The sequence below is a fragment of the Ctenopharyngodon idella genome, chromosome 17, assembly GCF_019924925.1.
Source record: "Ctenopharyngodon idella isolate HZGC_01 chromosome 17, HZGC01, whole genome shotgun sequence".
NCBI lineage: Eukaryota > Metazoa > Chordata > Actinopteri > Cypriniformes > Xenocyprididae > Ctenopharyngodon > Ctenopharyngodon idella.
The window spans coordinates 7,301,894-7,321,128 of record NC_067236.1 but is presented as its reverse complement, the minus strand read 5'-3'; the positions used below and the strand labels follow the sequence as shown (position 1 = coordinate 7,321,128).

General features: G+C 39.3%; 1 protein-coding gene across 1 annotated transcript; it reads right to left on the bottom strand.

The window, feature by feature from the left end:
• Nucleotides 1-730: 730 nt before the first annotated feature.
• Nucleotides 731-14,174, bottom strand: gpr26 (G protein-coupled receptor 26). Its single transcript, XM_051868275.1, has 3 exons — nucleotides 7,769-14,174; nucleotides 6,031-6,144; nucleotides 731-2,339 (listed from the first exon to the last, which is right to left on the bottom strand). The coding sequence occupies exons 1-3, from the start codon at nucleotides 8,437-8,439 to the stop codon at nucleotides 2,075-2,077; spliced, it is 1,050 nt and encodes a 349-aa protein (XP_051724235.1). The 5' UTR covers nucleotides 8,440-14,174; the 3' UTR covers nucleotides 731-2,074.
• Between the last annotated feature and the right edge of the window lie 5,061 nt (nucleotides 14,175-19,235).

The following is a 19,235-nucleotide window of genomic DNA, read 5'->3' as shown; positions in this document are numbered from 1 at the left end:
TACCCCTTTGTAGGGCAGTATTTATGGATCATGGAGAAATGGGGATGACATACTCAGCAGTGGAAAAAGTCTATAAAATTAAACAAACACAGCAGAGATAGAGAAGACCTGAGTAAGGATATAATCTGGGGGCTGTCAGGGCTGGATTCTTACGAATCTTTCTTTTGTTCTTGTTTGCATTGCAAGTGGGGGTGGTGATGAGGTGGGCAGGGGGTGGGGGGGCGGTAATAATTACTCAGAATTCTTTAGTGGTCTCATTTCTTGCTGTTCTCTAACGTCTGCCTTCACGCTCTCTACGTTTCTTTTTATCTTCCCTCTTTTCTTTTTCTTCTGAACCTGCAATTACAGGGACTTCTTGACTCTTTCTCTCTCTATTGTGAGGTTTTTGAGCTGGAGCACGAGTGCAAAGTGCAAAGCTGTCTTCGTTTCAGCTGAACAGAGGAGGGATGAAATCTGTTTTAAACTGTTTCAGAAAGTAATTGTCTCTCCCACATTCCTATCGTTCTCTCTCACTTTTTTCTCCTACTTTGGGATTGAACTTTCCATGCATTTCTCTTCCTTTTCTCAGATAGAAGGAAATTTGGAAGGCGAGGACTCTGGCGAAGACCAAATACATCAGATATGCAGAGCACAAATTAGACTTTGTTGCTTACAATTAATTTCTTTTGTGTTTTCTGCTCTCTGTCAAACAAATAACAAAAATGTCTTTTCAAACCCACTGTTTATTGTCAGCAAAGTCACAAAGATATTTATGTAGCAAAATTTAAAACTACATTTTTTCTGTTTAACAAAAATAGACATGTTTCTTCCTAAGGCTTTACATTTGCACAAAAGAAAACATTTAAACATGTAGTTTTATACATAAACACCCTCAAAGTGTAATAATATTCCCACTTCCAAATATCACAGTCGCACACATACCTGTACGTGCACGCTACAAAAAATAAAACAATACATATTTACTATAGAGTGACATTCAGATATAAATTACCCTGTAGAAATGATTTACTCTTTAAAAATACAAAAATGTGTATGCATATATACATTGACAAAGAACAGCATTGTAGAACTCAACAGGAAAATTGGGGAAAGAAAAATATATATATTTTTTTCATTCTTTTTTCCCAACGTTTAGGTCTTTTGCAAGTATTTTTTTTTCCTATATCTTGTGGCCAGTGTTCCCACACAGAGAACATTTAATTAAATTCACATGACAGCACTTCAGGCACTTGCACAATATTTTCACACATAATTTTCAGAGGCAAGTTAGAAAAAGAGACTGTTTGTGCTGTCAGAATTTAATCTAACATTTTTTTTTAAGTCCTATTGTGTTTCACGCTCAATAAATACTTATTTTATCTCCTTTGTACCTTTGGTTTATACAACATGATTTCTCTACAATTCTCTGCTGAAATGAGCTTCTTAATTTCAGTTAACTAAAATTCAGTCTATAGAGGTTTTGTTTTAAATAAATAATTAAATAAAATAAATAAAGGCACCATAAGAACAGGTCTGCCATTTGCTTTGGGACTTCATATCTAAACCCTGAAAATACAATACATGCTACAAAAATATCAAAGCCACATGCCATTGAGTTCCACTAAAACATCATCTAGAAAATATTGTTTCTTATTCTGTTTTGAAAAACTCACAATGTTAGAAGCGATCTGCTGTTTTCTCACATTTGACCATGTTACTCAACTGAAGTCAAAGCAGTCACCTATTCATAAATCTAAACAGCACTTTATCACTATAACATAAGAGACAAATCAGACCACGATAAGTAATAAGTCCAACGGATTCTCTTTGAATGTTGGCTAACTAGCAGCTCTCGTGGATTGCAGCTTTACAGTAGTTTGACTTCAGAATGGATGAGAAAGAGAAAGAAAGAATATTTTTTTTAAAAAATCTCTTTTGCTACTAAAATCTCTTGCTACAGTAACATCTTAAATTCTTTTTGAGTTGAGAAATGCAGCCTGATATCCAGCTGCCTCTTCTACTTTCATTGTTTTCTCTCCTTCCAGAGTCGAAGCTATATCTTTGTGATTGTTCATCTCTATAGCAACAGGAGTCCTCAGTCTGTAGGTCTGACTTTGGCTTCCCCATCTTTTACGATTTCCTTAGCTCTCCCAATCTCTCCATTCTCCTGCTGATGCCTGGAGTCATTCAGGGAACTGCGCTTCATGAGTCGATTTATGATGTCACTGCAGGTCTTCCGATACTGGTGTCGCAGAAGAGAGTAGACGAACGGATCGCATGCAGCTTTGCTGTATGCCAGACTCTTACACAGCACGCCCCAGTATGGATTAAATGGCTCTGTCACAAACAGCTCCACAATCCTAAAGATATGACACAGATATAAGCAAGACATGGTGCAAAGTCCAAAGACCTGATAGTTTACTCTGCAGTTACCACATTTTCAGTATTTTCTTTGCATATAGAAGTTTATATATTTGTATATAAGAGGTAGTGAATGCAGAACAATTTCTGTTTTCAGTTTGGTTATGTAAAGGATAATTTGTGGCCTGAAGGACACTAACAATTGCTCTTAAAAATTGTGTTTGACAGGCTTTGAGGAAGAAAAGCTGCAGAAAGAGTCAGGGATACACAAGACAGTTCATCCTTTCATCTCCTCTGAGCTCACCAAGGTTATATAACATGCCTAATCAGGGGGGCCCTTTTCATTTAGTCAGGTGGACATACATGACCAGTGACAGTAGTACTAGAACTACAAGCTTCATATTTCATAACTTGTAGGAAGTTGTAGGGGAGACCGGTTTATGAGAACTTTTCAAATAACCATCCATCCATCCATTAAATGTAGTGTAATATATTTTAATATATATACACGGCCTATAATTAACACTCGCCAAGTGCCAAATGTGAGTATAAATCGGTGCTGGCGAGTATATGAAACTGTGTCAGTTGCCAGATGGCTGGTAACATTTTTATGAATTCTAACAACGAAATGTTACGAGAACATGAACGTGAACACATGTGAACGACGCTCGGGGCAGTTGATGAGTTAGTGCTGCGTCATCACGAAAATTTAAGCCTTTCTAATGTAAATATTGAAGCGCTAGAACACGTGAAATGGTGCGCTGTGGGAAGTTCAACATCCAAAACATCCAAATCGCGCGCTCTGAAAGTCGCGTCTTCAGACAGCGTGCAAATACTAAGTTGAGCTCTCTACATGCCTTCCTGTGCTTGACCGGACAAATTCACACAAAATGATGTCAAAAAAATGCCATCTCAATGAGTATCCTAGTAAACATAATCATATATGTCTTCAGTTGAGAAAGAAAAGGCATAATCCGTGTGTGCATTCACTCTTAAAGGGACAGAATCCTAATTAATCCTGCTGCTGTTTGAGTTTTTAATGTTAACCGAGCACCAATGGTGTGAGGACCCTATTGTAATTGCTCTGTCAATTCTTCTTCTTCTCCAAAATGAGTCGCATTTTCGAGGGCCTAAACATGCTCGAAAACTCATAAAACTTTGCACACGTGTCAGAAGTGGTGAAAATTTACATCTGATAGGGGTTTCAGAATTAGGTGAGGCAAAATGGCTCGATGGCGCCACCTACAAAATTTCAATTGAACGCCCTTCACACTATGTTTCATGTACAGGTATGAAGTTTGGTGGACACATGTAACAGCTCAATACCTACAAAAAAGTCCCTGGGTGCAAAATCTGAAAACCCAACAGGAAGTGAGATTTTGAATTTTCTCTGCAAAATTTTTGCCATTTCCAGATGTTGTACTTTAACAAACTCCTCCTAGAGCTTTAATCAGATCAACATCATATTTGGTCAGTCTAATCTAAAGGCCTTTGCAATGTTAATTTGCGAAGATCTAGAGTTTTTGCTGAAGGGCGTGTCCGTGGCAGCCTGACAAAATTTGATGTTTCGCCATGAAACAGGAAGTTGTTGTAACTCGGGCTTACAACGTCCGATCTGCTACAAACTTCACATGTTTTATTAGAGTTCTGGCCTGAAGACATCTTCATGGCAATAATCAGTTACAGTCATAGTGCCATCTGTGGGCAACAGGAAATTATATGTTTTACACTGTGATTAACTCCTCATACATCATATTTGGTCTGTCTAATCTTAAGGCCATAGCGATGTTAAATTGCGAAGATCTTGAGTTTTTGCTGAAGGGCGTGTCCTTGGTGGCCTGACAAAATCTGATGTTTCGCCATGAAAAAGGAAGCTGTTGTAAACGTGTAGTGTTTTCAAAAGTACCAGTACTTTGGTACCAAGTCGGTACTGAAATTTTGAAAATGTGACGATACCAGCATTTCTGTAGTACCGGGAGTACCGAGTATCCGGGTATATTTGGTACCCACTGATAGGTCTGTGCCAGTATTTTACGTGAATATGACACGAGTGAAGCACAAAGCTTTGTTTATAGAAGAAATAAGCTAGGTTAGCAATTAAATATGACATCACAGCCATGGAAACATTTTGGTTCATGCCAAATGAGAGGTACGCGAGTCCATACATTTAAGCTTTGTTGGCTTTGTATTCTGTTTTGCGAATTGCGATCTGGTCACCCGATTAGCAGAGAATTTAACAATATTCCATTAGTTATTCCACTGAACATGGAATCTCTGTTTCTTTTCCCAAATCTTCACTCACGCAAGGGAATTTTAAACGTTTCTTCCTTTGGTTCGCTTTTAATTAGGCCTATTATATTCACATTCTTTACTGTGGTAAAGTAGAAAAATGTTTTTTAGAATAATACTTTATTATTTAGGTTACCATTATTTACTGATATTTATTTCATAGTTTTACAGGCTGCAGTGTGTCGTTTCACTGAAGGAATAGCTAAAATAAACAGCACGTCTGTTTTATATTTCAAAATTTATTTCATTGAGGTATACATACACACACAAACATAGGCTAGTTAAATAAAATAGTAAAATCGTTCCAACAGATTTTCCTGTGGTACTGAGAACCGTAAAATTTTACTGGTACTGGTACCGACTACTGGAATTTTGGTACTGTGACAACACTACATGTGTGAAAAGAGTCCTGGCCTAAAGACATCTATATGCCAATATTCAGTTAGTCATAACGTCACCTGCTGGCAACAGGAAATGGCATGCTTTGCACTGTAATTTACTCCCAGAAATACATTTAAATATGCCATGAAGTACCAAACATGCTGGAAACACATTAAATCATGCAACACTTGGCTAAATGCTAAAGTATGTGATTAACGCCATGAAACAGGAAGTTGTTGTAAATCAGGCATACGATGTGTGATCTGGTCCAAACTTCACATGTTTGATAATAATCATGGCCTGAAGACGTCTACATGGCAATTTTTAGTTACAGTCAAAACACCACCTGTTGGCAGCAGGAAGTGAGGCACGTCAAAATGATTTCTCCTGTATTTACTCGCTTACATGCATGTTGTTCTCTATTCACTGTTTTCCCAAGGCCACCGGGTGGCTGTGGCTCCGGGTGCGAGGGCTCTTTCATCGCTACTTGCAGCTTTAATTTCATTTGTAACTTTGTTGCATTGTATTTATTTGTGCTTTTGCTTGTAATTTGATCATTTGTTCTTATTTTACTACTGTTTACTTGTCTTTAAAAATATAGGCTATTTAAAATTATATTAGTTAAGCTAGTAGTTTTAACTGTGGCATTGCAATTGGAATAGAGGATTGTGAATTTTCTCATAACTGCCTGTTTTTGTTTCATGGCTGGTAAAAAATAGTTTTGGCCGGTAAATTTTCTTAAGTCACTGGCCATTGGCAGGTGTGGCAAAAAGTTAGTTTTAGGCCCTGTGTGTGTGTGTGTGTGTGTTTACATGATTATTTACTGTTTTTTATTTAACTGACCCCAGTCTTCCTTGAACAATACACAGTGTCCTCCAGCTTTTGAGTATTAAATCAAGCAGGCAGTGTTAATTACATTCGGGGATCTCAACCTGGCCGTCACAATAACACTATAATAACAGCATGACTGCACAGATGCTGAGTCTCTAGGAGCCCAGGGAAGAAAAGCAGATGGCTCACCTGGTGATGACATAAGGGGTGAAACAGACGACGAAGGTTCCGATGAAGGTACTGATTTTGCGGGTGGCTCTCTGTCTCCTCCTTTTTTGCTCCTCCAGACATCGCTGACGAACACTGGACAAAAGACCTCCATTTAGATGATTTCTCTCACTCGACACTGTGTATTATGCTGTTTTGCATATGAAATGGGATGAGATGCTTCAAATAGATATGAAACTGGACCATTTATGGACCAGATTAAATTGCGTACTTCACCACTGACATCATTAGGAACCTCCTGGCAAAACATTCAGGAGACATAACAGGTGTTCCTATAGAGTGAAGATGTTTACCCAGGCTGTTTCAGTGAATCATTGAAATGTCAGATTAACTATGTCACACCTGCACTGGATTATTTAACACTTGCTCACATGGTCGGTTGTGTTACCGGTGTGTTAGGTTGACTGTTATATCAGTCTGTAAAAAGCTATAGATTTTTTTAATTTATTTTTTTATTACATGAATCCCAAAAGAGCCAGCAGCTGGCAGTCATTTTCTTATCTATTTGAATGTGTGGAGTGCTCTGGTACATCCCCTGTCTGAACACCAGATGTGCTCATTACATGTGGTGCATAGGAAGGACTATTCTAATTTGTCATTGTTGGTTAACAAGTTATTGTCATCAACACATTGCCATTGAAAGTCATCCAATGCTCTGGGCAGTGAGATGATGATTTTCACTCTCTGACAAGCACAAATGTCTCTTGATATCTGTTGGCACACAAGAGAGGTGTGTTTACATCAGCCACTAACTTTTTTTCAGCCTCGTTATTTGGTAGCACAATGGTATTATTTGGTGCCACATTGTATTATTTAAGATTGTTGATTGATTTAAAAGCAGACATTTTTGATAACGGTTCGTTTGAGGGGTCTACTGTGAAGTCACATGACCTGAGATGTTTAATTTCAGTTTAAATCCATTAAAATATGCCTTTTTCAAAGATCAATCTAATCGCATATAAATCACAGGACACGTAATGTGGCAGTTTTCAGATTTGTGAGTCTTCTACTTTGTAGTTTCCCACCCATTACAATTTTGACCAATAATGTTTTAGATGAATTATTTTTATTTTTCATTATTATTATTTTTTTAATATGTAGTTTGTTGCATTGGCATATCCAAAAAGCAAAATACATGTGTTAATTTAGTTGAGAACAATTATATAAGACGCAGCATGTTAAATTCAGGTGGACCAAAACTGTGGTGCTGAAATGCAGCAACTCTAAAGAGTTTCTCTGGGCTCTATTTACACTTAAGTACTGAATATGTGATTTAATATTTATTTGTGCAAACACTTAAAATCAAAAGTAAAATTTAAAGAATGAAAGTACAACACTAAAAAACAAAAAAAATAAAGCAATGTGAGGAAAGGGGGAATTCCCAGAATTCCCTGTACAAGCCATATTAGGTTTTTTTGTAATTGGTTTATTTACGTTTGTTTGGGTTTTGTTGCATTTTTATGTTATTTATTTAAAGTGTATAATGTTTATGTGTGTTAATATTAGTGTTTTTGTGTTGGTAATATAATGTTCTGTACAGTTATTACTGACTATATTTGTTGCAATTGACAATTTTAGTGTAGCCTAAATGGGCCGTCACTACACTTGTATCATCGTCATTGTATTTCTACGGTGAAGTTCTGGAAACCAGCCCTGGCAGTTTATTTACTTTTTTTAACCGTAAAATGGTCATTCTTACCTCGGGTGAATGTCCACTAGCAGTACGAGCGTTTGCATGGTGATCACGTCTATGCGCTTGCAGTGAAAGCGCGCTACTTTGAGCACTTTCAGGTACGTGACGCAGAGCACCACTGACACCAGCAGGAACGTGAACGCGTGCAGCACCAGCGTGTATATCGCGAACTGGGTCTTGGCATGGACCGCCCTGCCGTTACAGAGTGTGCACGAAGCATACAGCTGATGGTAGCCCACCCAGGAGAGGCACGCGGCAACCACAGAAAAGGACAAGGAGTGCACCCACGTGTAAGCCAGAGCGATCACAGCGTCCCGGTGACGGATCCTGGAATGATAACTCAGAGGAAACACCACAGCAACCCACCGATCGATGCTGAGCGCTGCCATACTCAGCATGGAGTTGGTAGTCAGGAAAGTGTCCAGAAACCCGACTACCTGACAGAAAACCTGTCCTCCGGGATGCGCTTTACTCAACACCCCGAAAAGAGTCAGCGGCATGCTGGAGGCGGACAGAAGCAGGTCGCAGAACGTTAAATTGAGTATAAACAAGCCAGGAACCTGCTTGCGAATTTCTGCATTGTACAGGAAGCAGATCAGCACCAGCACGTTGGACAGCAGCGACACTACGATGATCACGACAAGTAGGACAGAGAGCGCGAGCTCTGCGGTGTGCATGGTGTTCCCCGCTCTTAAAGCCCCTAACTTTGAACCGCAACTCCAGGACAGTTCATAACGGGGAACTAAATTGCATCAGTACAACTTGTAGATTCCTGGACGTGATATCCAGCGGTGCACGGGTGGTCGATGCACTGCTCTCCATGACTCTGACCTCCGTTTATTCCGCAAAGAGTTGGCGTAATCCATCCGAGCAGTTGATTCGCGAAATCTCGAGACTGGACGATTAATCCGCGCTCCCTCAACGAATTCCTCGCGCAATTGCGCAGTTCGGTTTTGCGCGCGCTTCTAATGCAGAATTCGCCCTTGAAGCAGCTTTATATGTCAAAATGTCACCCCCACCCCCCCAACACACACACTCACGAAATGCTAACACGTGACTAGCTTCAAAGGAATCGTCAGGGAATTGATATTTTGAGGAGACTAAATTTAGAAAGTGTTATATTTGTCGAAAGGGAACTCTTTCACGTCACGATGAGGCAAAATCCCGGGTCTCCGGGTAAAATGTTATGTTTCGCTCGCGCACACAGCTTCATTCACCCTAAAAGATCTAGAAGTGCAGTAGTAGTCACTTTTTATGCATTTAGAAACACGATGTCACACATTTAGTTTCAACGTTTGTAACTTGGTGGTTTACAGAACTATATGTCTCAGACTTTGATATAATATTGACATATTTACCTACTTCGAATAAAAGATGTTTAGAAATTCTTAAACTGTGTAAATTAGTGTCAAGGAGTACACTAAACACATGTATATGGGCCAGAATTAATTGTGTAATGAAAAGGACATGCTTTTATTAAGATATGAATATCAGGCACATGTTAATGTACTGCCTGAGTTTGGCTGAGGACATTCTGTCCTCACCATTTAACATACTGAGAGACACGCTGAAGATTTTTATGAAAATTGGAATTTTAAATTATAATCTCTGACAATCAAATGTTTGATTAATATCAAAGTATTTCTAGACAGGGTAAAAAAATAATCGGATTAACTGAGAGCAGCTCTTCTTAACAGCAAATGGAATAGCTAGAGGCAGACACAAAGAGAAATAGAGAGTGAAGGAGAGGTCTAGCACCTTGCGACTTTTAATCAAAGCTTTGGTAAAGTATTGATTTAAGCTACCTTGGGGAGAAATAGGATGTATTTATTGTTAAAGCCAAATCGTTTTCAGTATACATCTGCACAGGGTTTGCATGCTCTAAATTGAACAGAGAATCATGTTTCTGTTGAATTCTGTTCAAGTTTGCAATGTTTTGAGAGTGCAGCTTAAAAATTTGGCTGATGTAATGTTTTCACAAACACGTTTAGTAGATACTTGAAGGTTATATTGAGTTAAAAACACATACCACACTTTTTTTTAGCATGTTTTTAAAAGTGCCATCTCTCAATAATAATGTACTATTGCTAACAAGAAGAACAGCCTATGCTGTGACTTGGCTCCACTTTTGAATACGAAAATAGAGATTGAGATTGAGGGGAGAGCCAAGCTTGATGCATTTGGCTCTTGTTTGCTTGGCTGCGGGATATGTCAGAAGAATTTCCTGTCACTTTGTGTACATGAATTTGTATGTGTGCATGCCATGTGCACGTGTCTGTGTGAGTGCACGTGTGTATGGTTGCATATACACCGATCAGGCATAACATTATAACCACTGACAGGTGAAGTGAATAACACTGATTATCTCTTCATCATGGCACTTGTTAGTGGGTTGGATATATTAGGCAGCAAGTGAACATTTTGTCCTCAAAGTTGATGTGTTAGAAGCAGGAAAAATGGGCAAGCGTAAGGATTTGAGCGAATTTGACAAGGGCCAAATTGTGATGGCTAGACGACTGGGTCAGAGCATCTCTGAAACTGCAGCTCTTGTGGGGTGTTCCCGGTCTGCAGTGGTCAGTATCTATCAAAAGTGGTCCAAGGAAGGAACAGTGGTGAACCGGCGACAGGGTCATGGGCAGCCAAGGCTCATTGATGCATGTGGGGAGCGAAGGCTATTGTAGCTCAGATTGCTCAAGAAGTTAATGCTGGTTCTGATAGAAAGGTGTCAGAATACACAGTGCATCGCAGTTTGTTGCGTATTGGGCTGCATAGCCACAGACCAGTCAGGGTGCCCATGCTGACTCCTGTCCACCGCCGAAAGCGGCAACAATGGGCACGTGACCATCAGAACTGGACCACGGAGCAATGGAAGAAGGTGGCCTGATCTGATGAATCACATTTTCTTTTGCGTGTGTGTCGCTTACTTGGGGAGCACATGGCACCAGGATGCACTATGGGAAGAAGGCAAGCCGGCGGAGGCAGTGTGATGCTTTGGGCAATGTTCTGCTGGGAAACTTTGGGTCCTGCCATCCATGTGGATGTTACTTTGACACGTACCACCTACCTAATCATTGTTGCATGTACACCCTTTCATGGAAAAGGTTTTCCCTAGTGGTTGTGGCCTCTTTCAGCAGGATAATGCACCCTGCCACAAAGCAGAAATGGTTCAGGAATGGTTTGAGGAACACAACAACGAGTTTGAGGTGTTGACTTGGCCTCCAAATTCCCCAGATCTCATTCCAGTCGAGCATCCGTGGGATGTGCTGAACAAACAAGTCCGATCCATGGAAGCCTCACCTCGCAACTTACAGGACTTAAAGGATCTGTTGCTAACATCTTGGTGCCAGATACCACAGCACACCTTTAGTCTAGTGGAGTCCATGTCTCGACAGGTCAGGGCTGTTTTAGCAGCAAAAGGAAGACTAACACAATATTAGGAAGGCGGTCATAATGTTATGCCTGATCGGTGTATGTCACAATAGGGAAGAAAACACTATTGCAAAACTTCCGTTTCATGTTGACTTTAACAGTATTGATAACAATAGCACTTTTTGACTGGCACGAAAATGACATTTGAAGTTTTTTCCTTTTACCAGATATTGGGGAATTACTTTCTAATTAGAAAGCAACCTTGACATTTACTTTTACGAGAAGATCAGTTTACACAGACACACACCAGCTTAGATTCTAGTTTAGATGCATTTCTATTTCACTGCAGTGTCTCTTACAACATAACCCCCCGTTTGCACTGCAGCATGAAGCACGCACTCACACACACACACACACACACTCTCACTCATACTCATTAGTGGCTCGCTGAGGCCGCGTAAAGATCGCCGCTGTCCTCTGTTACCACGGAAACGCCCACGCTGTCTGGGCAGTGGGTGTGTGGTGGTCCATCCCATGATCCTTTGTGACAGCATGAACGATTTTGACCAATCAGTGGAGCAGCTGCACAGATCTCGTTATTCTTCTTGAGGGGGCGATACGGACAGCTTATCTTGATGTGAAACATAGGCTTTTATCTCCATCTCCTTTTCTGCATAATTCAATAAAATTTTCCCCCTTTTTTTTTTTTTTTTTAGATCTAATTAGTGTTTTAAAATATTAGCAAATATTGTTTAGTCTGGAAAAATCATACTTTAAGTGGAAGCTTAATCATTTTGTGTCCCTGCCAAAGCTTGCTTTGACTTTGCTAAATACTTGCCATTATTTTGTCATATTATTATATTATATTATATTATATTATATTAGTCCACAGTCAAAAGCCTCTAATATTAATGGACATTTTGAGCTTGCAGGAAGCGCAGTGGTTGAAATACGTTGGCGATTCTGTTGATGTTGGACTACTGGTATCATTCTTGCCACAGGACATCATGTTCTTTTGGTCCACTGAATTCATGTTTCTACATGGTACAAAGGCTGTATAGCTTTGCTAAGGGACTCTCATCTTTTCCTTCTCGCTGGGTTTCTTTCATTGAACTGTTGATCTTTTATATTAATTTGCTTATATGTTTTTTCTCAAACTTGACAGTCCATTCATCTAGGCATGCATTAAAACACTGAGAAGCACAGGTTGACCGAGCCCAAGGCAAGGAGGATGTCAAAATCATTCATTTGAATGTACATATTTCATTTTGTGCTCCAGTGGATTATACTGATGGTAATTGTGTCTGATTAGATGATGCTATTGTTTCTATAGCCCAGAATACACAGCCTGAGATTTGTGTGTACTGTAATTTCCCCAAACCCTGTGAACGTATGTAATGTACACATGATCTGCATGGTAAAAACCGTGAAATGCTACCCTGTAGACTAGATGCGTTGCATTCTGGTTCCACTGCTGAATGATTCTGCTAGATTCATTATTGTGTTGCTTGTTGCATGTGATGTAAGGCTTGCGTTCACAGTCCAGTTTGACTGGTTTAAGTGCTGTATTTCAAACATTGATATTTAATAAGATATTTAATTCAGCTCATTTAGGTTGTAAAATATTCTGGTCTTCTGCTTCAGGTCCAGGTTTTCTAAAGAAAAAAGGAAAAGGCTGCAAATACTGCAATACATTGATCTGTGCAATGAGAGTGTTGGTAAAGTTCCACTACCAGATTTCATTCGAATGTATTTTTGCTAGATTCAAATGGGTCCTTTTTATGTCAGGTTCTTTTGTGTGTTTGTGGCTCCATCTGGTGGTTAAACTGGTTAAATGTTTGACTGCAGTCCTTGTGTAATAAGTTCTGTTGCTTTGGCTTTGGGCTTGAGCTTGATTAAAACTCAAAATTTTATTTATTTATTGTCAGTTTCTATTTGTTTGAGGGCGGTTATATTTATTATGTATGCACTGCATATTCTGTGATTTGTCTCTGAGGCATTTCATCTTTATTTTGATATAGCTCATTTATTTTCTGTGGTGATTGAACTGATTAGTCACTCACAGCTGGAGCCCAGACTGAACAAAGTCTAGTCTTCATCTCACAAGCATAATGCTTTCCTGATGAAAATATGTTGTTTTGACACTAGTTGTTGTGTGATTAGATGGGAATTTACTATTTATGGGGCCTAGGCAAAGACAGGAATGGGGCCCTCCTTTAAATCAACATTACTTACCTGGGATTTCCCCCAACTTCTTCCCAATACCCAGCTTGCTCTGTGGTGTTCTCCACTGCTAATTTTGTTTGAAAACAGTCCTGTTATGGTTGTTGAGCTAATTGGCTTAATCAGCTTCTAGGTATTGCTAAGTTCGGCCCTACTTACAAATGGTACTGTATATGCTTTTATTTGAATAATTGCTTACTTTTCTAGATGTTTGAATGTGAGCTCCTTGTTTTTACCACTAGAGGGAGGGCTTGACCTTTACTGAAACCATTCTTGTTAAACAAGTTTGTCATCACTTCTTAGCAAACATAATAAACACATCATCAGCATCCCATAATGCCTATGTGCATTGTCTGGGCACAGACCCAGGGGGCAGAGTATAAGTGCTGTTTGGTCTGTTTACAGAGGTCACAGTCAGGGTTAATCTGTCATGTTTAGCAAGACTGTGAGGGCACTATTGTTTTCCAACTGAGTTTAATTAGATAAATCATAAAAATAAATAAATAAAAAAAAAAACAGAACAAAATAAAAACATTATTTACTCGCCCTCATATAGTTCCATACTTGGAACTTTCTTTTTTTTTTTTTACTTTTCTCAAAACACAAAAGAAGATATTTTTAAGAATGTCTCTGCTGTTTTTGTCCATTTTGTGAAAGTCAATGGAGCTAAAACTTTCAAGCTTCACAAAGGACGTACAGTTAACACACAATTTATAATTGGACAAAACCTGATAATATGGACAAAACAGCTGAAACCTTCTCCAAAATACCTTATTTTACTTCCATTAAAAACAAAACAAAATAAATGGAAGGGCCAGTTCATGTTTTTGTGTTCTACTGCCAGTAAATTAGTTTCCAAGGCTCTCTCATTGGTGTATGGTGTGCACAGGGCAAGTACTAATTAGTACTCATTACTCAGCTGTCAAATAATTAGGCTGTTTTAACAGTAGTTTTAAGTTATTTGGCTAATTAGCTGAATTTAGATAAACATATTAAAGTTCATTTATTACAGTGTTGGACCAACTAGAGCATAAATGTCTTGCTCAAGGGCACAATGGTGTGATAGTTGCTCTTTGTGTGTTTTAACCTTTCAGATTCTGGGTGAGATCTTTAAATACTATGCTACACCATCTCAGAGCGAAGTTACTTCATTCAGACAGGAAGCAGCAAAGAAAGAAAAATATGTTTTAAAGAATTTGTCAAATTAGTTCTGCCAGCATTCGCTTTAAAACATAATAACATCAGTGAACTTCTTGTTACAGTGTGAGCAGCTTGCAAGGGGAAGTAAGGCCTCTTAGCTAAACACAATGAGATCCTTCTGATGACCTTTCAAGTGTTGCAGAGGAATGTAAGCAGATCAGGCAGGAATGTGAAAAAGATCGTCCTTGTGAAAACCGGGCTTGTTGGAACTACGGAGAACGGAAGTATATTGAACGGAAATCTGAAATTGAACTATTTAGGAGGAAAAAATAGAAAGGTTGGCAACTCTTAAGTGTCATAACTGTTCCAGATTTTGAGTAGTATGTCCAAAATTTGTCTTGACATAATAATTCACTGTTAGTTCCATGATGTAGATATTTTGGATCTTTTCTCCTGCCAAATGTCTTTCTTTGTCTCTCTCCATCTCTGTTTATCTATGCTCGGGTGAAACAGCCTGATCGGTGAATCTGCCACTGGGTGTAAGATGATATTTTGTCCTCTCTCTCTCCCCTCTTAGTGTCTTTATTAGCAGGTAATGTCCTAAAAGAGGATTAGAGTAGGAAAAGGAGAGACGTGGTCCTGTGGATGGATGAATGGCATAGAGGGGATGGTTAAAGGAGGGAAGGAAGGTTAGGGTAAGAAGAAGACGAAAGAAGAGATCACACTGCCCGGGGATATTTGGGGGGATTATCTATTTGACGTATATGAGTGAGACAGACAGACAGATAGAGGGCAGTCAACTCTGCCAAATACTTTGTATAAAAGTATTCATTTTGTAAGGTCAAGGTGTGAAATATGGGGTGGTTTGGCATGGTCTGAGCCCCACTATTAGAAGCTGGAATCCCCCACAAAGGAATTCGAAACAAAAGGTTGGGGGATAAATCTATATATGTCTCAACAGGGTTTTTTCTGTTTACCCAGAACTTTTCCTTTCTTTCTTTTTTTTTTTTTTTTTACACTACAGTTGGAGCACCGCACATGACATGCAGAATAAAAAGTAGATGTCTACAAATCAAGAATTAGTTCACATGATTTATTAATTTGTGGAAAATGTTTATTAACATTTTTATTAATTTGTTCCTTTGTTTTAGTTGCCCTAAGGTACAAGTTCTTTCCTTCATTTTAATTTAGTTAAATTGTACCATTGCAGCGCTGATGAATAGTTGAAACACCAGTGGTCTTGACTCGAGATGCACAATGTGAAAAAACAATGTGAAAGCTAGTGTTTTTTAAAATGGGAAAAAAAAAATCCGCCCGGATACACACTTGCTACTGAAACTTGCCCTGCCTCCTAATTGCTTCTGGTTGGTTAGTTGCTTTAAACTGACCTGGATAAACTGTGCTAGAAGTATATTACTCCTATTTCCACCATATACAGTAAATCCAAATCCAGTGATCATGTCACATCTTCTCTCCTGAGATACCTTCTTCTGATAGATTTTTGAAGGCAGCATAGATGTATCCTTCGCTGCCTTTGATATCCCACAATCCTGTGTTCCATTCCATGATAGTTGCGCTAAATTGCGGTCGGTGGTCAGTTTGTGTGTAAATGTACATTTTGACCTACTTTTGATGTCATTTCTAGCAAGAAATTACAATTGTAGTAAATAAATATTTGCTTAGCTGTCACCAAAGCTCCCTCTTTTTTGCTGTTGATCGTTAAACGGTTACGCTTCCTCTGGAGTCTGTCTGAAACCAGTTTTGTGAGGTACATTCATGCACAAACGCTGCCTGCGAAGTCATTGCCTGATAAGGCAGTGAGGGAACAAATCAGCTGCCTAAACTTTCAGAAAAAGTTTTTGAAAGCTTTTTGAAAAAGTCTTTGTTAAAGAGCTATAAGCCATATATATATATATATATATACAGTATCTCACAGAAATGAGTACACCCCTCACATTTTTGTAAATATTTTGTTATATCTTTTCATGTGACAACACTGAAGAAATGACACTTTGCTACAATGTAAAGTAGTGAGTTTACAGCTTGTATAACAGTGTAAATTTGCTGTCCCCTCAAAATAACTCAACACACAGCCATTAATGTCTAAACCGCTGGCCACAAAAGTGATTACACCCCTAAGTAAAAATGTCCAAATTGGGCCCAATTAGCCATTTTCTCTCCCCAGTGTCATGTGACTCGTTAGTGTTACAAGGTCTCAGGTGTGAATGGGGAGCAGGTGTGTTAAATTTGGTGTTATCACTCTCACTCTCTCATACTGGTCACTGGAAGTTCAACATGGGACCTCATGGCAAAGAACTCTCTGAGGATCTGAAAAAAAATAATTGTTGCTCTACATTAAGATGGCGTAGGCTATAAGAAGATTGCCAAGACCCTGAAACTGAGCTGCAGCACGGTGGCCAAGACCATACAGCGGTTTAACAGGACAGGTTCCACTCAGAACAGGCCTCGCCATGGTCGACCAAAGAAGTTGAGTGCACATGCTCAGCGTCATATCCAGAGGTTGTGTTTGGGAAATAGACGTATGAGTGCTGCCAGCATTGCTGCAGAGGTTGAAGGGGTGGGGGGTCAGCCTGTCAGTGCTCAGACCATACGCCGCACGCTGCATCAAATTGGTCTGCATGGCTGTCATCCCAGGAGGAAGCCTCTTCTAAAGATGATGCACAAGAAAGCCCGCAAACAGCTTGCTGAAGAAAAGCAGACTAAGGACGTGGATTACTGGAACCATGTCCTGTGGTCTGATGAGACCAAGATAAACTTATTTGGTTCAGATGGTGCCAAGCGTGAGGTGTACAAAGACAAGTGTGTCTTGCCTACAGTCAAGCATGGTGGTGGGAGTGTCATGGTCTGGGGCTGCATGAGTGCTGCCGGCACTGGGGAGCTACAGTTCATTGTGGGAACCATGAATGCCAACATGTACTATGACATACTGAAGCAGAGCATGATTCCCTCCCTTCGGAGACTGGGCCACAGGGCAGTATTCCAACATGATAACGACCCCAAACACACCTCCAAATGACCACTGCCTTGCTAAAGAAGCTGAGGGTACCTAAACCCTATTGAGCATCTGTGGGGCATCCTCAACCCTATTGAGCATATGTGGGGCATCCTCAAATGGAAGGTGGAGGAGCGCAAGGTCTTTAACATCCACCAGCTCCGTGATGTTGTCATGGAGGAGTGGAAGAGGACTCCAGTGGCAACCTGTGAAGCTCTGGTGAACTCCATGCCCAAGAGGGTTAAGGCAGTGCTGGAAAATAATGGTGGCCACACAAAATATTGACACTTTGGGCCCAATTTGGACATTTTCACTTAAGGGTGTACTCACTTTTGTGGCCAGTGGTTTAGACATTCATGGCTGTGTGTTGAGTTATTTTGAGGGGACAGCAAATTTACACTATTATACAAGTTGTACACTCACTACTTTACATTGTAGCAAGTGTCAAAAAATGTGAGGGGTGTACTCACTTCTGTGAGATACTGTGTGTGTGTGTGTGTGTATATATGTGTGTGTAATATATATATATATATATATATATGTGTATATATATATATATATAATATATATATATATATATAATGTAAGTAGTTTGAGAGTGTAGGGAAACAGAATGGACGGATTTGCTTGTTTTAGTTCTCTGATTGGTGGAGATTTAATTGCAGAATTATGGGTAATGTGGTTTTTCATTAGGAATTACACTGTTAAATGAATTTTAAAACTATTTTAAAAAAAGGTTAAAATAACATCAGGTGAGTTTTTAAAGGTTTATAAGTTATCGTTAAAAATCAATTCCCCTATAGAGACAAAACATGGGATTTTTTTACTTCAGGAACCCGACTGTTGCACTCTATAAAAGTTCACCCAAAAATGAAAAATATCCCATGATTTACTCAGCCTCAAGCCATCCTAGGTGTGTATGACTATCTTCTTTCAGACAAACACAATCAGAGATATTTTAAAAATATCCTTAGTCCTCCAAGGTTTATAATGGTTATGAATGGGGGGCTGCGTTTTGAAGTCAAAAATAATGCATCCATCAATAAAAAAGTAACCCTTATGACTCCAGGGTGTTAATAAAGGCCTTCTGAAGCAAAACGATGCATTTTTATAAGAAAAATATCCATATTTAAAACTTTAAAACTTCAAATAACTGCTTCTGGCAGACGACCGCACGCAGAATGTGCAAGTCGACTTGCGCCAAATGAGTAATCCTCTGATGACGTGCAATGTATGATGCAGGATGTAGGAGTATTGTTAGCTTAGACGCCTCTCAGTGTTCAAACAAATAGGGCTGTGCAACAAATTTAAGCTGCTCTTCTTCAAAATCTTCCAAATTTCTCTTTAAAAATGATCGATTTAGACTTATAATCCGTGACCGGTGATTTGTTTTGATCTCTCCTCTGTGCCTCCGCAGTCGTCATTACGTTGCGCGTCAGGTCAAAGGATACTCTTCCACCGCAAATCGACTTGCGCATTCTGCGTATGGTCGTCCGCCAGAAGCTAGTTATTTGAATTTATAAGTTTTAAATATAGATATTTTTCTGACAAAAACGCTTCGCTTCTCTTCAGAAGGCCTTTATTAACCCACTAGAGTCATATGGATTACTTTTTTTTTATGGATGGATGCATTATTTGTTATTTCAAAACGCGGACCCCCATTCACAACCATTATAAACCTTGGAGGACTAAGGATATTTTTAAATATATCTCTGATTGTGTTCTTCT